Raw genomic sequence first — 23,447 nt, 5'->3', positions numbered from 1 at the left:
TCCCTCTTCTCTTACCCCCCACTCTGTGTAACCCAGGAAAGGTTTTGAAAGTCAAATATATATTTATTCCATTGAGGAAACTTTATCAACCAGCACCAAAGTTTATTGGCACTAGCTAGTGATATAATGGGTAGTTTAAACCCTGCTAACTGCGAATAATTTTTCAGCCGTGTTTATGATTGCAGTAGGCTCTAACAGACCAGAAGTACAGATAACATAAATATTTCTACCAGAGATGATTGTAGTGGAACTATAAATAAAAATTAGACTTAACTTGTAAATAAATTCACTGCGTGCCAGCCAACATTTATAAACCTTTGTTGCCGCATGTAGTACAGTAATTTATATGGAAAAGTGCACAGGAACACAAACAGCCAAATTTTACTTTTCAGTTATGCAGGTGCAACTTCCCCCCACGTCAAGGAGAGCAGCTCCTGTGCAAATGAAAGTAGAATTTGACCCAAAGTCTCTCAGTGCTGGACCCTAATTAAAAGCCAACGTCTGGTCCCCATCAGATGCTTTTGACTGTGTTGCTCAATTAGACATGAATGACACTAGGCAGAGCACCAAACGCTACTAGTTATTGTAGGGGCTGATGGTGAGAATTGCCAGAGACCACAGGCAGGTCCCTGCACAGTTACTGTATTATAACTCTGCTGGTCTAGTACCAACACTTGGCAATGCTGAAATTATCCTCTCTTAAAGACCTGATGCTCTAGAGCATGCCTCTGCTCCTTTTCTCACTTGCCTGTGGGCAGATTCCTCCCGAGTGCTTGGTGCTCATCAGGAACTCCCTTCTGCTGACAGTTATGAGCCTCTTGTTTCAGGGCTGTTTTCTGCAGACTCTATGTTTGAGAACCAAAAGCTGCCTCCCACACTAGGAGCATTTTTAATGTGAATTATCTGCTCTGTTCTTACTGATGTGCACCTTGCCACGAGGCACAGACTGAAGCCACCCGGTGTCCTCGGCATGGGGTGCTCCAGAGGTGACTCTGGCTGAGCTCCCTTTGCATTTCATGCAGATACTGCTGCCCACAGTGCAGCAGCATGAGGAGCTGGCGATTTATGTACTTCAGCCCCAAAGCTGTGCTCAGGCTGCCTTTTTCTCCTGCCTTTTTTCCTGCCTTTGTCCGCGCAGCTTTTCCTACAACTCCCTCTTCTGCCAGCATGCAGAAGGGTTTGCTCGCTGTGGCTCAAGGCTGAGGTGTGGAAGTTTTGCTGGGAGAATGCCCTCTGTGATCAGCAGTGTCATGAGCATGAAGGGAAGGCTGAAATCTGGGCACCACATTTCCCTCTCATTTTGTTACATTAGTGTCAATCTGAAGAAATTTGAGTAATTTTGGTTAACTCCAGGACAGACGCCGATCTCTTTTATTCGTTGGTGGAAGTCTAAAGTAATTATTTTAGATTTAGCAGTTGTGTAAGAGAAATCAGAATCTGGCCTTTGGGGCCACCACATGGGTGCTTTGAAAAAATATATTTTTTTGGTCCCCCTTGCTCTCATTGCATGAGCGTGGTTTTTGGGGTTGGACCTTTTGAGTGAGTTTTGGACAGCTTTGGTTTTCTCATGCTTGTGTTAGGGTCAAGTAATACAAATATGCAAAATCCCCATGTGTTTGAAGGCTAATGGTTGTGAAAGTATTTTTCCTTGGTAATTGAAGTAATGATTCAGAACAGCTTCAAGTGCTGTGTTTATCTCTAAACGTGCTTGTAATCTCTTTTGTTGTACAATGGAATTTGCCATTTGTAAAAGCGTGTTTCTCTCCCATGCTTTATGATTTCCACCTAACTGGGAGTTACTAGCTCTAGTCTGGTTAGAATCTAATCTCACTTGATTAGGTCTGCCCAATGCTTTTCACAATGGGGTCCTGCCTGGGGGTACCAGACTGTGTTACAATACAAATAATAATAAATAACCATCAATAGGTCCAGCTCCACAGAACAGTTCTGTGAAAGGGGAGCGGCAAAAACCAGTTTCAGGTACGTTGACTGATAAAGTGTTCAAGTAGAGTAATGTAGCCCTTGGCTGGAGTCCTTCCTGTGCTTGGAGATAGTAACCCAATCTCTAAATGTTTCTAAAGCTAAGGATCCTCCTTCTCCTCTGGCCCCCTCTGAGCTGTGCCTACCTCCTGTGGACAGTCAGATGGCTCCCATTTTGTTCACCACTGGCTAGGAACTCCTTCTGAAGCTAATGGGCGTTTTTCTCTTAATTTTCTACTTTTCCTGACCTCCTGTGTTCTAGACTGATGTGAATATATTTTGTAATCAATCAGTCTCTGCCTGTAACAGGTTTTTTTTTTTTTTTTTTTCTTTAGTACTTGTTCAAACAAATTCAGATAAAGGTGTCCATTTGTATGCAACAGGAAATGCCTGTCTCCTTTTCAGATATCCCTGCAAATACTCCAGGCTGATTTCCTCTGCACTGCATGGTGATACTAGGTCAAACAAATATAAATGCTCACTGGTCTCTTTCAAGGATCTGATTCAGGTGTTTGTGGTACACTCAGGTCCACCCTCACCTCCTGTGGGAGAAGGGATTAATTCATCTCATGCTACCATCCAAAACCCTTCATTAATGCATCCTTGCTGAAGGCTTGTACAAGGCATGGTCTACACAGCTAGGGAAGCTCAAAGTTCCTGACATGTGCTGGAATTCTGCCATCAAACAGCGTTGTGTCCTCATGGTGACTAATCTTTGGGACTAGAGGTCATCTCACCTTTGAGAAGCTGCAGGCATGAACCTGTGTTGTTTTTCTCATTGCAAAGAGCCATTCTGACATTTATCTCAGCTCTTGCTTTATCCTGCTCAGAAGGTGATGGCATTCTGAATTAGGCTGTCTAGATGCCTTTGCTTTCAGCCTGCCTCTTTCCTCCAGAGCAATCCAGTTTATGATTAAATCACTGGTGGCCATGTGTATGAATCCAAGTGCAGAGAACTGCATTTATGTGCTAGAGCGTTTATCAATCAATAGTCAATTTGGGACTGTATCTCCTTAGGCACAAATAACCCAAGGAAAGGAAGAACAGAATTCCCTATGAATATGTTTGTTTGCTACACCTGGCTTTGGCCATGGAGATCTGGGTGTCGAGTTGATCCCTGGAAGGCTTTGTGAGAACTTTGAGCTTAAGGCTGCTCTGAAATGCAGATAAGTGCTCCAGGCCAGCATGTCTGCTCACTGTGAGGGGCCATGGTGTGGCATTTCAGCTGCAGCAGGCACAGCCCTGCTGAGCATGAGGCCTCTGACAGCAGCACTGGGCTGTGCTCAGCCTCTGCCTCCATCATCAGGGCCTCTTACCTAATTGCTCTTGGAGAGGAAAACTGGGCTGAACTAAGAAGCATCCTAGTGGAAGGAAGTCCTCTCCTCCTCCCAGCCATGCTCAGAAGGCCTCTCAGTCTTGGAACGACCCCAGGTCCTGGAGCTGCAGCAGCAGCTTTGGCACGTCGCTCTCCCTCCTCATCAGGCACATCCCCAGCCACGTGGGCTCTTTCCTGCTGGTGGGCAAGGTTGTGACAAAAGTGCAAATGCAGGTGTCCACCCTGGCCTTTTAGTAGCAATTAACCTTTACTCCTGGCTTTCCTTTGAAGCTTGCTCATGTTTTTGTTGTAAAATAGTGGTGAAGAATTTCATGGAGACTAATATCTAAGCTTCCACATAACCTAATCTCATCAGTTCCCTTATCAGGGGACTCATTTTTTATTTCATCCCATTTATGGTGGGGATAATTATTGAGGTTTAAAGAAGCCATCTTGAATTTCAAAACTGGAGTGCTATCTGTGTGAACAATTTGCAGTTCACTGTGAAAACGATGCTTATCAGCACAGTCTCTGTGTCTAATTCTAACCTTACAAAGGTTTTCTATCAGTCAATATCCTATGGTTTTGCTGGGAGTCCCTCTGATCCGTGTGGGTGTAAATTAAGAAAAATAGTGATGCATCCTTTGAAAACTAAGACCAGAACCTCGATTCATGTACATTGATTTTAATAGAGCTGCTTCTATCATAAATGTCACAAATACATCTTAATGGTCTTCACATCTCTTGCTCAGTCATAATTCAACTCTGTGTCTATTCGGAGGCTTAAAAATATTTTTTTTTGCTAGCATACATTGCTGTTTCAGGCAAAGGACCATTTCAGTAATCCATTTTACCCACACTTAGAGCTTTGGGGCATAGAGAAGTATTATATTTTCCAGAGCTTTCAAGCTGAAAGCCCGTGTTTAACGAGGACATCGGGTGTGGCTGCTGGAAATCAAAGGAGGCACAATAGACCCAGCAAACGGACTTGTCTCCCTGCCAGGCTTTCAGAGGCCAATTTATCAGCTGCAGGTTTGACCCTATATGGCTAAAAAACGAGCGTAGCCAGAATGACTGAGATAAGTATAACTGAGGCCTTTGAGTCTGCGAGAGAGAAATTAAACTGGACTGTCCCTGGGGAAGATGAAACATCTGTAAAGCTGTGCTTGCTGAATGCTTAAGGCTCAGCTTGTGCTGGCTTGTGGGCAGGCACTGCTGGCAAGTGGAGCTGAGGAAGGTGGCCCTTTGGGACAGGCACAGAGCAGGTCACTGCTTGCTGTGACTTCAGTTATTTGGCTGAGATACTCTTATTTTGGGAAGGAGAGTTGACTGTGGGACAGAGTGCCTTGCTTTTACGGGATACTACTTGGCAGGACAGGGACAACAGCAGTGACTGTGTGAGATGGGCTTTTTAAGGAGTTTGAGTGTCAGGCACCCAGCTGTCATGGAAAATCAGTGGGATTTAGATGCCTGAAGTTTTTACCCCCAGCACCCCCCTTCAAGTGAGCCATGTGCTTATCATCATCCAGATCACTTTCCTTGTGTGATTTCTCTTCCTGCACCCCATGTGTATACATGGGTTAGGCTTTCTTTTTTTTTACCCCTGCTTCAAAAACAGCTGAAGTCTTTTAGGCAGGACTGCAATCTAAACAGTTGGGGGAGGACATCTGAAAGGGAGCACGCCTGCCCAGGCTGGGTGCAGCACTGCCGCCAGCCTGCAGAGTCAAGGAGCACGTGCAAGTTTTGGGGGATGCTCAGGAGGTATGAGTGGACCTCTGTCCCCTGTCCCACTGTGCTGGACCATGGGTGTGTCTGGGGGTAGCAGCATGGTGTAGTGTACAGAGGTGGCTGCTGAAGGGGTTGTCTCAGTGCAGGGCAAAGTGAGGGGTGGCATCCAGGTAGAGCTGTGTCTCTATCCTTTCCATGCCCTCTTTCCTGTCCTTTGGAGTCCCAGGGAAGTGGTAGGAAGGTATGGCATGGGCTCATGAGAGCAAGCTCTCTGCACCAGTGCTTTCAGGAGCCCTTGAGTATCATTACCAAAGTCAGCTCTGACAGGTAGGATTTCTGAACCACAAGCAATGGGAAATCCCTCTCTGTGTCCTTCTCAGCTAAATGGTGGAGTCAGTCAAGATTTTCTACTTCTCAGAATGCCAGGTATTAGGAAAGTGACCAACTGATCAATATTGGGTTCAATTGTTAAAGTGCAGGCAGAGTCTGCCAAACCGGAGGCCAAGGGGACGGGTAGCTGAACTTTCCTGTGACATGTATGAGGTCATAGCCAGTGCCACATAAAAGAAAGAAAAACAGTTCATGGCTGTGAATAAATTGCTCACAGATGAAGAATCCAGTTTGCCAGTCCTGTGATGGGACCAATCTATTCCAATGATTTGTTATGTCCCAGTGTTTGTCTTAGGCAGTACCAGAAGCATGAAAGTACAGATATAAAACCGTGAGATAATGTGTAACAAAGATGTGAGAGACAATGGGCTATGACCAGTTTGCAGTGGAAAAGGCATACGGTGTTAATCTACCATGGATAGTTTCTTAAATGAGCAAGAAATTGAAAGAACATTTTAAAGTTTCCTGTTTCTTCACTGAAACAGAGTCATTCTGAAAGCCAAGCCCAGTGTAACGCTTTCATTTCTGGGTCAACCATGTTATGCAAATATTCTCAAGCTCAGGTTTTAAATACCTGATCTCTTAGTTTCAGTCCTTGGAGAACAGTATTCTCACCTCCTATTTAGGTTTGAATTAAGTGGAATGAGTTCTGGTGTGTATAAAACCCCAAGAACATGAATATGTTAAATTAATATAAACAGTAAAGAAAGCTTTTTTGGCTAGTTTTGTTGTTTTGACCCCTTTACATGTAGAGTTGAGTTAAGCACTGTATTACTGGTACAGCTAAAGCCCCTGCTGAAGTAACTCTGAGTTTCTGACTAAAAGGAATTTATAATCAGTCTTACATTTTAGGCTGTCAAAAATAGTGAATTTTTCTTTTTTTTTTCTTTTTTTTTTTTTGGTTTTGTTTGCTGGCTAAGCCCCAGGGATGAAGGTATATTTTTTTTAAATGTGTTTTGGATCTGCCCCAGTTTTTTTTTTTGCAACTGTAAGAGGAGAAGGTTCATGTTCTCTATAAGGTGCTGTTTGGATCCTGAACTTATTTTAGACCATTGCATTTCTTGGAGGTCAATGGTAAGACACTGATTTACATCAGCTGAAGCTCTTGCCAAGAGTTGTGTGGTAGGCTGGATCCTTTCTCCGAAGACTAATTGGAGGCCATCAAACTTAATTTTGGCTACTTTAGGTTCAGTCTGTCTCTCTGCAAGACCAGTGAAGCTTTCCTGCTTTTCACTTCTCTTAGATTTCAGTTGTAACATGTAATGCTGGCTTTCAATTGTAATTTCAAAGCATGTGCGGGGTGCAGTGCTGTATCCAGACCCAACTGGACAATGGGGTGTGCCTGTACATCTGTGTGCAATTCCCTCGCCTGTGCTCAGTGATGCAAACCACTTTTGATGTCAGGAATATTCAGAAACACTGTGTTACTCCCAGGCCTACACTAGAGAAAAGGCTCAGCTCCATCCAGGGTGAGGCTCTGCTGCAGGATTTGGTGGCGTCTCCCAAACTGCCCCTTCCACTCCGTGTGCAGGCTGAAAGGGTTTCATGTGCAAAACCTGTCAGGGTGTTTCAAATCCTACTGTTTGTCTTTATTTCCAGGTGACGAATGTTTGTATGAGAGCTTTCCAGAACTTCCCTTGGGGGAAGTGCCAGAAGCTGATGGAGAGGCTGCAAATGTCCAGTGTCCAACATCCATCAGCATCCAAGAGCCGTCTTCTCCAGCGACGTCCAGCGAAGCTTTCACACCCAAGGAGAGCTCTCCTTACAAGGCTCCAATATACATTCCTGATGACATTCCCATTCCTTCAGAGTTTGAGCTGAGAGAATCCAACATTCCTGGAGCAGGATTAGGGATATGGACCAAAAGGAAGATTGAAGCAGGGGAAAAATTTGGCCCTTTTGTAGGAGAGCAGCGGCCACACCTGAAAGATCCTAGTTACGGCTGGGAGGTAAGACGCTGTACATTCTTGCGGTCTGTTGAGTTCTTGTGTGTCTATCTATAAACACAGAAATATTTGCAGAATTTGAATCTTATTCTGCAGCAGCCAAACCATATTTATGTACACAAACTGCTTTGTGGCCTTTTGCAGTTTTCTGGATGGAGGTGAGTGTAAATTGAAAAAGAAAAGAGTCAGAAATTAATATTGTTCTTCATGCTTGAAATCTGGGTGGATATTGGCAGGTGATGATCCTTTTGAGGAAAGTGAGGAAAAAATGCTGTTGGAACATTTCTATACTGTTTTTAATCAGGTCTTGGATAGTTCTGCATTATGTCTCTGGGTGAGGGATTTGCAAAATCACTGCATTATAGGTTTGAAATGAAACTGGGTGCTGTTTTCAGCGTTGTGAATTGCCACCTTCTGTCAACAATTATTAAAATAGCCCTTAAATTTAGTGATGTATGGCTAAACTTGCTATTGAACAACTTTGTGCTACTAGGGGGCTTCAAAAGCTGGGGGGTTGATCCTGCTTCCATTTTACTTAATGGGAATTCTGCCACTCATTTGGTGAAGTAGGTTTGGATGCTAGTGCCATACCCAGCACATATGGGAATGGTGTGGTTCGTGTTACTTCTGCTGATGCTTTGGGAAATCCTTTCCCTGAAGGAGCTCATGGACTCTTTTGTGAGTACAGGTGTTGGATCTTGCTTTCCCTGCCTTCAGGGTCAGCATTTCCCTCACTGTGATATCACTGAGGATCTGGCTGATTTCTTGGTCCATGGTCAGGTCAGGGATTCAGACATCAAGTGGTGCTGCTGTTGTGTTATGATGTAACAAATGTTCCTGCATGGTTTTATTCATCGTTTCAACAATGTGCTGTAGGAACAGAGCACAATCTCTGCTTTCCATCTGTACGTTTCCTTTGGTTTCTGATAAGGAGAGCCATGCAGGGTTTGCGTGGCTCTCCAGGGGCACGCCTGACCTCTGGAGAGATGGGAGTTCATTTTCCCAGGAAAAGTGGAGCTTCGTTGTGGAGCAGAGCCTTCTGCAGATACGGTGGAAAATGGAAGCTTGATTTGCTCTTAACTATCTATAAAAACTCAGGGAGTTCATTACAAACTTTCCATCCAGCTGTTTAAACTCTTGTGAGACCTGTGACAATGTGACAGAATAGTGTCAGGAGAAATCATAGACTTGGCAGAAATCTACTGAGTTAACAGACTGTGATGCAATATAATTGTTAGTGAGAAATCTTTATCATTTGGAAAAGGCACCAGGAAACCATAAAATTTGACCTTTCACCACACCACAATTAAGCTCAAATATTGATAACAGAAATTAAAGCAAAACTGTTGATACATGGCTGTACTTGCAGGTTTAACATTTTTCCAAAATTAGGGTATTTTAGACTGGACAATCAAATGCTATAGGACAGGATAATCCCACTAAGACCAAGGGAAACCCATCTAGCTTTTCACACCCTTAGATGCTGGCAATATGCTACAATATTAGAGACTGGTTTTCCTGCTTGGAATATTTCAGATTTTGGGGTCTGTGATATTCAGACAAGAAATTAATATCTTGATAGTGCTGGAAGCCCAGCTGGCAGCCTGAATCCCTTTCAAGCTGCAGGACTTGTGCCATTTGAATAGTGAATTTTATTTGGGACAGCTGGGGCAAGCTATTGAAAAGTGTTGGAGCAAAATCACACAAAATCAACAGTCAAGTCCCTCTGCCATTTGGTCACTCACCCAGAAGTATTATGTGGTGCTTAGAGGATCTTGAAATGGAATATTTTTTCCAACAAGTGGGTTAAATACATTTACTGTAGTTGAAGAGAAACAAAGAAATTCTGGTTAGCAGAGTTTGCACAGTGAGTAAAATGGCACAGAGTGATGGCTGGGGCTAGAGGAGGGATGTGGGGGAATCTGGTAGTGCTGGAGAGAACTTCAGTGATGCTCATTCCACCCCAGATGCTCATCATCACACTCCTCAGGAATCCACCACTTCCTGGGGCCCATGCTTTGGACATTAAACAGGGAAAGAAGCTGATACTGGTGTGCGGGCTCAGGCAGTGCTAAAGGCACTGTGGGATGGGAGGAGAACTATCATTACTGAGGTTTAAGTATGGTCTTTAAGCTTTTCTGGTGCTGTTGTTTTCTGCTTAAATGGGCACTTTTGAGAAAGAAGGTGTATGTCCAGCCAGGTGCCAACAAGCCAGTTAACAAATGAGAATTCATTCTGCTGTTGCTGGTAATCAAGGTGAAATTTCCTTTCAATCTTAAATGGAGGAAGGATAGAACCAAACTTTCTGTGTGGCGCTGGGTGTGGGTTTTAAGTGACTTTGTAGTGTAAGAGGTTGTAAAATCTTTCCACTTGTTTGATGAGTGAATTCTATTGATGCAGATTGTGACATGATACTCTCTCAAGTTGGATTACCTGTAATTCCTGGGGTAGTTCTTGGTGCTATAGAAGCCAGCTGGTAACTTCAGAAGGAAAGATGTCCCAACCTGCTCATGTTGGTTCTACTCCCATAGGCCAAGAAAGTGTTTTGGTGTGTCCAGGCATACTCATTCCTTCACTGCTTGTCTGCAGTGCTCCAAAAAATACATAGTGGGCTTGCACCATTGCTACTATTTGTGTACTTACCTCTTGAGTAGACTCCCCTGTGATTGCAGAGAGGATGATTAAGTTATTTATAAAAATGCAATCTTTTTATTTAATCTGAGTTTAAGCTGGAACACTGAATGTACAATGGTGTACATTCAAAAGTGGGGGTTTTTTGAGGAAAACAAACATTAAAACAGTTTTGTATGGAGAGATGGACATCTTCCTCAGCCTTTTTCTGATGTTGCACATATTACCCATTTTGTTCTGAAAAATTTGCTCGGTTTTTGCAACTGTTTAGTATTGCTAGATAGTCTAAAATCTTACATATAAAATTTAACCAAAAACCCTACATTCAACTTGGAGAGAAGAGTTTACAATTACACACATATTTGGACTGTAACTACATTTTTGAAAAAGACATTTCTTTCCTTTGCAGAAGCTTGTCATAGTTTTGGGTGTTTCCAGCTGTGGGATACTTCTGACTTCCAGTTTTTGTGGCTGATATACATCTGAGTTCATACTGGGATTAGTCTGGAAGAGAAGTGGAAGCTGAGGGAACTGCTGCTGTTGAATTCTGCAGCCAGGCAGTTGATGATAAAGAAAAATTTTCTGCATCAGGCTGAGGAATTTCATGGAGCCTGTTCCTACATTCCCCTATAGCAAGGCTCCCTATGGGATCAACACAGAGTTCTGTCAGAGCAAGCCCAAGAAAACAATGTCTATTGTGTCCATTTATCCAGTTCAGCCATAAAACACACTCTGGGACAAAAAGAATTTGTTGTGATATAGTCGCGCTTGGGTCATGATTAGAGTGCTGTAGATCAGTTTAAATGAAAAGCCATAAATTTGAATTTTATCTCATTTTGTGAGGCTGGAGTTGAGCATTATCTAATCAGGTATTGGTTAGCTGGAGTACAAATCGAACAGGGGGTCACCGGACAAGGGGAAAGGTCGAGCTTTTTTGCAGTTTGTCACGGGGGTTTTAGTATTTGCCGGCAGCCCGAATATCCGAGGGGGTCGGGAGGCTGTTGCTCGGTGCTTGTTTGAAAAGGGAAAATTGACTGCTGCTTAATCAACAAAGAAAACAAGCTTTTAAGGGATGGCAGTAATTTTTTTTAAACAAAAGCAAGGGAACGCAAATTTAGTGATTTCATCGTGGTTCATGCCCTGCTATGAAAAACAACTGGGAGAGGATTTCAAAGCAAGGCTTTGAGTAGGTCGCCAAAGCACACGCACCTACCTTGGACCAGAGGACAGCCAACATCCCAAATCAGGTCTCTTGCTGCTCCAGCAAACTCAAAGTCTCATTCATAAGAACAAATTCTTCACTGCTCTTTTGATCCTAAACTTTTATTTCTTTACTAGGAGGGCAAAACCAGGAGCAATAAACTCTAATAAATCAAACCTGTCACAGAAGTAAAAAAAAATATTTTAGAGCTTTATAAAGCAGCATATAATCTGTTTATAGAGCAGAGTATATTTTCCTGTCATGCCAGGGAGGCTGAAAAACAACTCATATTTGGTAGAGTATGCTTGAGCTGATGCTATTACTTCTAAATGGAAATTAGGAGGCCATTTGGCTATTTATTTATGTCTCCTCTAACATTTTTCATGTGAGTCCTTTGAGAAAACTACACAGCTTCCTAAAAATTGTTCTGGAGTACAAGCTTCCCACTGTTTTGTAGGGACTGGAATGGTTGTAGTCTGAAGCTTTAACTCTGCACTCTTTTTCTTTCTTTTGGCAGTTTTAAAAATTAAATTTATTCAAGATTCTGGGGTTTAGGTGTACCATATATCGCTATAAAAATTAAATAATATGTCAAAAAAAATAGGCTTTTAGAGACGAAATCTAATCTACATGCTCACATATCTGGGTTGTAGCATCTAAACCAATAGCTTGGTTTTCTTAGCATCCAAAGATTTATACTGTAATCAGTGGCAGTTACCAACCAATTCCTATGTACAGATGTTAGTCCCTGTTTTTGGGTCCTTTGGAAAAATCGATGCCAGAATGCTGAAAGCAGCATTTTTTTTCTTGTTTGTTTTGTTTTTAATAAAAACAGAGTGAAAAGTCTTCTGAATAACTTCCCGTGAAATTCACACATCTTAAAACTCGAGTTAAGCTATTCTTAATAAACAGTGACAGTACTGAGGGAAATAACTCCCTTGTAGTCAGGAAAATCACTCTGGGAAAGAGCAGTAGATAATATTTTTTTCAAAAAGAAAAATAGAAGAACAAAGACTCCATCACTTGTGAATATTTTTCTTTGGGATAGGGAGTATGTCTTAGTGTTAAACAATAAAACCCTTGATTTTCTGCTGTTGTTTGACACTTTCACACTGCCACTGGTCTGTGACTTTTACAGTCCAAATCTTTGCTTTTTCTTGAATTGTTTTCAACAGCATTAATATGCAAAACAGCACCACACTCAGCCAGGTGGTTGGAAAGCAGGGGAGTTTAATACAGATTCCTTGCCTAGGTTTTCTCCTTTCATATGGATTGCAGCAGCGTAGAGACTCCAGGGATTTTCACAAAATTATTACTGAAGCAAAACCAGAAACAAGGATGTGAGCTATTCTGTTATTTGGAATAAAAAAGGAATGACTTGTTTTGTAGTGGGAGGTGGGGCTGCTTTTTGATCAATACAAGACCAATCTAGCCTTGCAGAGCGTGTTCTCCCCCAGATCAACAGATCATCCACTCCTGGCAGCTGCAGGTGGGGGTGACATCCTTACCTTGTCTTCAGCGCATAGGTGATGCTTTATCCCATTTGGAGCTCAGCTTTGCAAGGCATAGAGCACTCTGGCCGGGGTCCAATAAAGCACTTAGGCACGAGCTTATCATCAACAGGATTACCCAGGTGTTTGAGTTCAGCACGTGCTTAGCTGCCGTGTTAAGCTCTCTGTAAGGGACGCGGTGTTCGGCGCGCACGGGACAGAGTTCATGCCGTGTGTCCTGCCTGGGCTGAGCGTGCACGAAGGTGCTTCAGACAGCTCCTCCAGAGCTGTGCACTAAAGGGACATTGCTGCAAGTGTTACCAGTCTGAATTCTTCTGCTGTTTGCATCTGGGTCTCGTGGTGAGGCTGTGCCTGAGTCAGACACGGGCGCAGCGAGGCAGGCAGATGCTGCATCGTGAGCAGAGCCCTGCCCTCGCAGTGGATGTCAGCACCATACTCCAGCCAGCTCCCTGGGCTTATCACCAGCTTTCTCCCTGCCTGCAGAACACACAGTTTATAATTGCAAATGAGCAAATATTAGGTCCTTGAATAGCAAGATACAAGCAGGTGGACTTGTCATTCAGTTTGAATTAAATGTATTGACAGCAAAGGGGAGCTGTTGGTCCTTTGGGTTTTTGTGTGGGTGGAAGATGCTGAGGACAAGTGGGATCATTCAGCATTAGTCTCTGTTGTTTTTCTTTACTATTCCCTTCTCCTCCACCCTTCAATTCCTCTAATTCTTTGATTAATATGATTTAGCAGAGTCTTGCATGAGGTTGGTGGGATGTGGTGCTTTGTTTTTTTGGGCAAAGACCACAACTTTCCCTTGGTCAGACAAAGCTGCTGCTTGCTGGGAGGGGAGCACCAAAGCTCCCTCCTCAGCTGGCCAGGAGAGCTGATCTCAGAAAACCTTCAGACTGATATCACACAAGGGAGCTGAGAGGCTGCAGCGGTTTTTGGAAGGGAGGTGCTGCTCACCCCCATCCTGAGCCAGCTCTGGCACTGTGCTCAGGGGATCTGGTGAGGCTCTGAGCCAACCCAAGGTCAACGTGGCAACAGCCTCAGGAAAAGGCTTTCAGCCAGTGCAGGAGGCTGAGCAGCTGTTGGTGTGGCACAGCTGGAAAGTCTCACAAAAGCTTTTGTCCCAACAAAACCCAGAATGGGTTGTGTGGAATTGACTCTTTCTCCAGCCACAGTGGATGCTCCACCATGTCCTTGACCTTGAGGGCAGGAAATCACACATTTCGTGGCAGAGTCTAAAGCCACAGAAACCTCTCTGTAGGTCTGTGTGTGTATTGCCCACAAAGCCACTGAGGTTTTAATTTAATCAGGAGGAGCATTAGCTCCTGAAGGAAGCAGAGTGAAACCATAAGGGTCAAGTGGACTTAGAAGTAGGAAGGGGAGAAGGAAGTTTTGTTACCTTCTTCAGAGCAGAACCGAGAGGATGTTTCAGGAATTTGTATTTCTCTTCAGAGCAAAGAGATTTTTATTTATTTAAACATGACCAAGGTAGCTTTTGAGTTCAGTAACATTCTGTCCAAGCAGGTAAGAGCATTCAATTAATAGAGAAAAAAGCTGCCACTGGAGTAGATTTGAGATTATCAAATTACAAATAAAAATAAGTGAGACATGCCAGACATCCCTTTAAAAGACAAAATGGGTAAATTTAATTTAGTCATTAAGAAAGACAACATCAGAAAAAAAAATTAAACTGAAGAGAATAATAATTTCATCTAATAGAACTGACAAACAATCATAATTCTTCCCATTAAATAAATACGTTATAAAAAATTTATTATGAAATGCCACATTATGCAAGGCAGGATTCAGAGATGAGTTCTTTGCATTAAGTACAGTAGATGCCATTAAGGAAAACAGTCAATATGTCACTAAGCCACGGCCTGTAAAATTAAATTGATTTGGTAAATGTAAGTAAGATAGATCTGTTTGCTTTCATCATCAATTTTGAGTGGGTGAACAGGTGATGTCACCAACCTGGGAGCGATAAAGATGCAGGACCATCTGGAAAGCTTTGTGATGGATGGGCAACTGCTTTTGGATAGTGACAGTGCTGTGGTACTTTGTCACTTGGGATGCAGTACTTAATAACTTTTCAATACCATCATAATAAATTTCACTGCCTTATTAATATAGAAATGGTGAGTTATTACTGTGATGGCTATTGTAAATAACAAGAGATGCAGCTGTCAGAAGCTGATTGTTTGGGCATGTTTCTTTAAGCAACACAGTTGACTTGGGATAATCAACGTATGTCTATATCAGTAGAGTTTATTGCTCTTGTCAAAAGAAAAAGCAGCATTATTCAAAAATTATATGAAGTCCATAATAAACAAGTTTAATATATTATCAGACTTTTCCTATAAGTTTCCTAACATGGGACAATAAATCACTTTTAATAATGCCTTTCTGTGTACAATAATATCCTTATGCTGTAATAATGTCCTTTCCTAACTATTCACCAAACAGAACTTCTGAAAAAACATAAAGGCATCTCGCACCCATCAGAACACCTACAAAATTAAATCTCCCTATTTCATTAACAGGCTTCTTCTGATATAAAGCTGATGGGCTCTAGCTGTGTCTTTCTTTTTTCTGTTTTAATTGAACAGATGTAGTGAAAAGTAATCTACGACAAAGAAATACAGACAAAATTATAACCATGTGTCCCTAAACACTGGCAGGAAAGAGCATCTGTGGGTGTTTTATGAAAGCCCAGCACTGCTCCGTGACATTGCTGCTAATGTCATCGGGCTGAGGGCTGGAGAGAAACAAAATGCATAGATAGCTGTTAGCAGAAGATGAATTACCAGATCAATCATTTAGCACCATTCAGGGTATTACACCATTGTTCCCCGGGAAGATAATTAAATCAATGATGTCTTTCTTATTTGTGTAAAGAGCCACGAACTTGTAAAGAATATCCAAACCTCCTCAAACATATTATTTTTTTTTTTTTTTTTTGTTTAAACCCTACTGACTTTGCCTTTCAGGCTCTAGCTTTGTCCCTCTTTTCAATTAAATGTCTCTCCACCATTTCTATGACTGCTGAAAAGAGAGCCAGCAGTCTATTAACAGGCAATAAAGTTAGGAAGTTAGGAAGCCTAAGACTAGTTTCTTGGGTCAGAGGTGAAAATTGCATACTAAATGAAACAAAGGTGTGTCTTGATGGCTCAACAAGCAGTGGAGAGACGAGCATACATGTGGGCAGGAGGAGATGGTCGTCATTAAACAGAAGCAAATGAACACAGGAGTTGGGGTATGGCAAGATGCTTATTAACCCAGATGAACACATGCTCTGCAGAGGACACAGCACTGAGGTTTGATGTTTAACAATAACATTGCAATCCGGGTGTTTGGTCTAGTGAAGACATCACAAAACCTGAAAAACAAAATAAATGCCCAAATTTTGTTTGCTAGAGCCTGCAGATTAGGATATGTTCATCGGGTAAATAAAAAAGTATACTTATTTAGAAATAAAACCAGAAAACAGCAGTTGGCTAATAGGGTATTTCTACCCCAGAGAGGATTAATGTAGAGCTTTATTGTCGTGACAGCCCTCATATTTCCTGGCTGAATGGTAGGTGGCATGCACAGGAGTGAGGACAGAGGTTGTCACAATCCTGCCTGACTTTAGGTGATTGTGCTACCTTTGGTACATACAATACTCATTAATTTGGGAAAGAAATACAAATGTTAAGTGGCCCTTCATTTTAAAGCACAGACCTCGCGTTTAGTGTGGAAAGATGTAAAAGAGCCCACAAAAAGCATAACATTTCATCAGGTGAAGCCTATGGTGTAAGGGGGCTCTGGTGTATAGTGGGTTTCCCAAAGTGTTGTTCTTAGTCTTAACTTGATGAAGTGTATTGGCAACAGGCACAGAGTGGGCTGAGCTGGAGCCCTGGTGTGGAGCTGCTCAGGGTTTCCAAAAGGAGCCTTCAGCGCCCTCCTGTCTTCTTGAAACAGCCTCACATGGCCAAATGGGCTTTCCAAAAATGTGGCTATTTGTTATGCGGGTGTTTTACTAAAAAATAAATCTGGATATTAATGTTTTCAAAGAGGTTTGTGGTTGAGGTATTTAAAAACTGTGGTAGTAATGTTGATTTTGTGCAAAAAAAAAAAAAAGGTAAAGCTCTCCTGGAGGGGAAAATGGAAGTTTGGGGATGGGAAAGCTTCAGCATTATTGCATTTACAGAAAAGATTCTATAAAAGTAAACTGTAAGTATTGATTTGGGGATAACCTTCAAATAAGGCAAAATTTGCGTGTGAATATAGAAAAAGTGATTTTGCTTTCCAGTCTTAACTTGGCATCTTCCTGTTTGGAATATGTTCATGTGTAGGCAGACAAATGAGCAGCTAACAAGGAGGAGGGAAAACAATTTTTCTCTCTTGAATGCTAAACCCAGAAATGACCCTACCAAACCCTCTGTGCATGCAGAGCAAAATGGTGTTGATAGCCAAGGTGAGCAGCAATGTGCTCAATGCCTTGCCTTTGATACACACCTCTGTTGCACAGAGAACAGTATTTTACCATTTCCCCCCAGTTAAGACTGTGTGAAGAGGCATTTTATTATTTGCTTGTAGATCTGTGGTCTCAAATTGTGTTTTCATCTACCTGCTGACCCTGGGCTGTGCACTTCTCTTTACTTCCTTCTCCCTGTTCTCCTCCTCTCATAACTGGTGCTGCTGTTCTCCACATTATCCCAAAACCTTGGAGTCAGCAGGAATCCTTGTTCAGTCTTGTGAAGAACATCCTTCTTCTCAGCTTCTTCCGATCTTTTGTATGTCCCATCTATCCCTGCCCTTTATATCTGGTCCTCATCTTCCTCAATTTATTTTCCAGCAGGTCAGTGCCATAACTGCCTCCAGCACTGGCTGTGCACGTGGTTTGCTAACCAGCTCTGATTGTCTTTTAGTGGCTGCATATATTTTAGTTTTCTACTGCATCTTTTCCTTCCTCAGCTCTCCTTATGTCAAGATTTTGGTGTCTCAGTTCATTCAAGATTGGGGCTTTCTCCCTGTTGTGGACACTGTTTGCTCATTGCTTCCCACAAACACTTCCCCCTGCTTGAAATATCACCAGTTCCAACCTTAGCAGAGCAGCTCAATCCCTACCAGTGTGGACTCTCATTATTCCCTTTCAAAAGCTGATTTTCTCAAGTCATCTCACCAATTTGATGGCTGGCATTGTTGCAAAAAAGGCAACATCTCAACTTCCCTCATTAAAGCTCTTTTCCCTCACACTAATGCAAACAGAGATGAATAAAACATGTTTTAGGCAGATTTCACAATAGTTTAAATAATTATTTGAAGATTATGACTTTAACAGAAGCTTCTGTGAGTAAAGAAACCCTCGTGGTAGGTATTTAGCTCAGGGAGAGTGACTTGTTTGGCATTTGCATTCTAATACTTTTGTGCTTCTGGAGCAATTTTAAGACTGGACTATCTGATCCCACCACCCATGACAACAATGCAGAAGTAGAAAATGAAAATTCTGGTTTTCAGCCCCAGCATTCCTGAATAAAATTTAGCTGATTGCAAGAGTATCATTTTTGGGTGTGATTTTTTAGTGGGTTTGAGTTTGAAAGGGTTTAGAATAGGTGCTTGAGCAGCTTTTGTCCCCATGCTAATACCCCCGCAGCAGTGGGAGTCAGGAGGAGTGAAATGATGACCTGAAATAGCAGACGGCTCCAAACAGAGCTGGATTAATGTGAAATGGGGCCCTGGTCCCATCCAGGCAGGAAAGCTTCAGCCAGCCTGGAGGCACCCGCGCCTTGTCCCATCCAGCATCCCCACCAGCAAACCCCAGCCCCTGCTCCTTCTGCAGCACAGAAATCCCCCAAAGTGGTCTCCAGCAGCCCTGACAGCATGATGAGCCCTGTGCCATGCTGAGCAAAAAGCAGCACAGGGATTAAAACCCAATTTGCCCATATTCTCATGGGCTTTGTAGAATTTCTTTTTTTTGTGTGTAACTTGCACATTTGATGTGTTTGGAAAGGCTCAGTGGTACCGTTCCTCCTCCTGTGATATTGCCAGGCTCGCTCTGCAATGCTGAGGAAGAAAAAAAACACCCCAGCCTTAGTGTTGGGAATTATAAATAATTTGATGCAACAGGTTTAAGTTACCATTTTTGTGGTGAAAAGAAAAGCTTAGCATGATCCAGATTTTCCTTGGTTTCCTCCCATTCTGCTTAGAAGCAGAGGTATTCACATTTCTTTGTCTAACAGTTTTATAATGTCTTAAGAGATTAACAGTGAGCATGAATGAGGGGCTGAGGATTAGACGACAAAAAGCCCGAGCCGTCCACTACCTTGTTTGCACATTTTACATTTTTCAGCATTGCCGAGCGAGTATAGAAACTAAGGAAAGATAATAAGGACCAGAGTCCCAAAAGTGTTTAGTGATTCAAAAAAATTCAGATGCCATGTCAGAACTGACAGAATGATGGAGCATTATGTGGCAGGACCCACTTTTTTGTCTTAGGGTAAGCTCTCGCCCTGAGTGAATGCAGATGTTATCGCAGGATCCCAGACAGACAGTCAGTGAAATGTGACAGGCTGTCAGCAAAGTTACACTACGTTGAGTTTGCTAAAATATCCCCAAGCTTCATGCATGGCCTTTAAAAATTATTGTAATATATATTTTTTATTTCATACATATATATTGTAATAGATATTTATATAAATATATTAAAATATATTTATTTCTATACAGACATGAAAATATATATTTATTTTAATTTATTTTATATCTATATATATGTAAAAAACTCTTAGCTCAATCAGTTGGGAGGTTAAAAAAAAATAAAGGATGAAAAAATAAATGGTTACAGTAACCTTTCCAGTCAGGGATCCTTTGAATGGTTCAGACGTGTCTGTAAAAGTTTTTTTAAGAGTAGGGGGAAAATGATTATCTGAAATATTTGGAAGGTTATGTTGGCATCAGTGAGATTTGTAGAGGCAAAGCACAGGGTAAGGCTGTTAACCACATGTCAGAGTGTGTCAGTCATTCCCTGAATGATTTGGGTATTTACCCCTGTGAAGTGCTTAGGCAAATCAGTAATAGCAGCCAGCAGAAGTAAACCTTGCCCGTGCTCAGCTTGGTTTTCTCTTTAGCAGGGTATCAGCTTCAAAACAGGGGAGTTATAAGCAATTATAATTCCTTTACTGTTTTTTGGGGTTTTTTTAAACCTCAAAATTAGATGCAAACAAGCTGGTAAAATTGCAAGCTGAATAGTAAAAAGGACATCAAGTGAACTGATTAAAACATGCTCAGAAAAATAAAAATATATGTCAGGGCAAATCAGTGCAAATGCTCTGAATTCAGATGCTCTGAAGTCATAATGAGGCTCAGAAAATGACTTTTGTTTTGAATTTTGAGTCTGCAAGAGATATTTGATTTGTAAATATTGTAACAAGATATAAGATTTTAAAATTTGTTGTAGAAAAAGAAAGGGCTCCCTTCTCCATAACCCAAAATATTTAGCTTTCAAGGAATATGCAGGGAGGTGATGTTATTTATATGCCAATATACTTGCAGGACTGTGCTTGCCGTTTTCTTCTTTTAATACTTCATTATGTAGAAAATATAAATATAATCTGGGAAAGTCAAATATTTTTACAGATGCAATTGATTTTCCCTTTTGAATTAGGACAGACTCAGATTCAAGTTTTTACATAATTAGAGGACAGGGAGCCTAAAATACTGATGTTTTCAATTTGTTTCACAGCTTTATTTTAAAGGTATATTTCCTTCTACGGGTTAGTAGATTTTGATTTGAAAATGCTAAAGTAAATTGCATATCTCTTTTGTAAGTAATTATATATATCATTCAGAGAAACCCCTTAATAGTCTGTATTCTTGTCTTATTACTGTTAGCTTAAGCCTAAATTTAATGAGAAGGCTGTTTATAGTGGCACAAACTAATATATTTTGCTAGAATAGGAGTTGCAGTATGTTTGTTCTCCTGGAAGCAGAGCAGAATAATGCATGTGATTTATAATCAATTTAGGTCTGCTTTGGAATAAGATGATCTTGCATTATTTGTTTCCATACACTGGAAATATTAATTTACTTCTAGAGGCAGGGGAGAAAGGCAAACGTAGGCAGCCACAATTTAGTGCAATTTGTGTTACAACAAAATGTATTACCGGCCAACACAACAACCTTCCGGGCTGGGAAAAATGGGATGCAAAGACACTTAGGAGATAACATCTCACATAGTGGTTTTGCAAAAAACTCCCCCTAACAAACCCTCGAAGTAAACAATCCAACTAAATTATGCATATGGAGGAAATGATTGAGAATATGTTTAGCTGGTAATCGCACTCATGCCGAAGTTTTAAATTTCATCTGTCTGCTCAGATCTATTGTGATCCATTAAGTGGCTTCCTTTTTTTCTGACAAATTGAATGCTGCAACTGCAAGGAGCTCTTTTGTTCTTTTAATTCAGTCAGCATGGAAATGATTTTCTCATTTCAGGCCCTTTTCTGTCCTCTCTTCATTGTGTCAATAAAATAGAGTTGTGCAGAGCTGCTCTAATCAGCTTAGAGTGCTAATTCATTGCACTGGGATGCTATCTGGGTCCGGCTACAGGTGGGCACTATAAGGGGTCAGTCTCCAGGGGAGTCTAATTGTGTCTCTCTTGGGTCTTGTTTGCAGAATAACTCAAATCTCAAACCCTGGCTTAAGAAAGGAAGGAAAAAAATTCACAAACACAGGGGCACAAAACATTCCTGGATGCACCACACGGTCTCGTGGTTGTTTCTGTTTTGACACTGGGGAAGGGAGTGTTTTAGTCCAGTGGTAAAAGATTAATAGGAAACTTTGTAGATAAATTTTAAAATTTGAGTGGGAATGTGGTCATTTTGAGATATAGGTGTGCAAGAGGGAAAGGAATGCCTTGGTGCTGGTGAGGGATTGGGGGGAGTCTCGCCTCTAAATTTTTGAGGCTTTCAAAAAGAAAATATTGGAATAAGAAATCCCCACTGCACTTGCCACTTTTGAGCAAGCTTTTTGCCAGGCACGAGGGCAGGTTGAGTATGGGGAGGGGTCTGCCCAGCACTGGGCACCCCAGGGGACCCTGGGGTGAGTGAGGCAGGGACCCTGGGTGCCCCAGTCCCACTCCAGAGCCCAAGCCCGTGGCATCCCCTTCCTCCCAGCGTGGAGGGGCTGTGCTGACAGCAGGAGGTGATGCTTTCTGCTGGGGACTTGGGGTCTTGTGTTGGGTTAAGTCAGAGAAGAGACTGGGAATGACCAAGAGAGGATCAGTACGAGGGGAATGGAAACCTTGTGTTTGTCTTCTGCCCCAATATTGTGCAGTTTGGCCTCAGAACTGTCCCTAGCACAAGACAAGCAGGCTGCAGGCTTTGCTGGTTTGGTTTTGGTTTTTTTAATAGATGTTTTTGTGTTTACAACAAACAAAAAAAAACCAAACAAAAAACAAACAAAAAAAAAACCCCAAAACCCAAAAATAAAACAAAAACCCAAAACAAAACAACCAACCCCTGAGAAAAGAGGCACTGATGGGGAGAAGGGGAGGGAATTCCCAAGTCAATCTCCTGTTTCTTGTCTCCTTGTCCCAGGGTGGCAGTGTGGGAGCATTTGCCCTGCGCTGTGTCCTTGTCTCTGCCAGCTCTGCATCTCTAGAGCAGCTCTGGCATCTCTCTCATCAAGCACTGGGCAGAAACTGCCCAAATTTCCCAGACAGACATGCTAGATGCTGCCAAGTATCCTCCTGAAGCAAGGCCAGGAACCCCAGCACAGCTCTGCTCCCAGCACTTGCTATGCAAGCCAACAGAGGCGGGCATAGATGTGTTACAGGTTTCCTACCAAAAATTTCTCAGTGCCTTAAGGATGGCAGAGCAGCCCTGGCACATGCCCTGGCTGGGGAGGAAGGGCACGGCTCATGGCAAAGCAGTCAGTGACTCTGTGGAAAGAAAAATGCAGTAAAAGTGCTAAAGAAAACTGAACAAGTCATAAATTTCCTTAATAATGTAGCAAGAGGTGAAAGGCTGTTTATTTGGACAGCATTTTGCTTTTAAATTAGCATGAAGATTTTCCCACAGAATGCATTTCCCTTGCCCATAATTGCTTATGGAAAAAAAAAAAAAAGTGGGCACTTTTTGGAATTACTTTAAAAATTTCACTTCTGGAAAAGAAAAATACTGGGCTCCTCCCAGACTCTTTTTTGCCTTCGTGTGACTGAGGTGCTCAGTGGTTTTTGTGCAGGAAAAGTGGGCAGGTCATGGCTGTGGCACGTGGCTATAGGGTAGGGGCAGATCCTCTCCTGGAGCACAGTGGATCTGGGAAATGGGAATGTGACAAAGTCTCCCTAAAGCTGGTAGAAGTTGGTGCCTTTTCCACAGAGAAGCCAGTACTAACTCAGAAATGCAAAATGGCTCTGCAGGGCATCAAAGCCTCATCCTTGCCTACTTCCATGATTGCAACCCTTCTCTCCAAGCTCAGCCTGGCTGAGTTTGGGCAGGACTGCTCCCCACGGGTGGATTTCCTACAGGAGCTGCTGCTCTTTGTGGTTTTGTGGCAGAGCCGGCACCATGAAAATTAATTAACATACCTGAAGACACCTCTGAGCAGGAAATCGTGGTGCTGCTCTGTCTTTCAGGGGTGAATAGGATCTCTCTATTATCAAAAACTCCATCAGGGAAGAGGAAATTAAGTTCCCAATTAGACAGTGTCCAAAGGAAGAAGTGAGGCATTGAAGAGATGAAGAAAATTGAGAGGTAGCT

General features: G+C 42.2%; 1 protein-coding gene across 5 annotated transcripts in view; it reads left to right on the top strand.

The window, feature by feature from the left end:
• MECOM (MDS1 and EVI1 complex locus) overlaps positions 1–23,447 on the top strand; it is a 326,734-nt gene that overhangs the window by 138,149 nt on the left and 165,138 nt on the right. For all 5 annotated transcript variants that reach the window (XM_041405843.1, XM_041405838.1, XM_041405839.1 and 2 more), the window contains exon 2: positions 7,013–7,362. In XM_041405843.1, the coding sequence (XP_041261777.1) occupies positions 7,013–7,362 (350 nt within the window). The remainder of the gene's footprint in view (positions 1–7,012; positions 7,363–23,447) is intronic.

This window comes from Onychostruthus taczanowskii, unplaced genomic scaffold (assembly GCF_017590055.1).
Source record: "Onychostruthus taczanowskii isolate IOZ18803 unplaced genomic scaffold, ASM1759005v1 scaffold24, whole genome shotgun sequence".
NCBI lineage: Eukaryota > Metazoa > Chordata > Aves > Passeriformes > Passeridae > Onychostruthus > Onychostruthus taczanowskii.
This window is presented reverse-complemented; position numbering and strand designations above follow the sequence as displayed.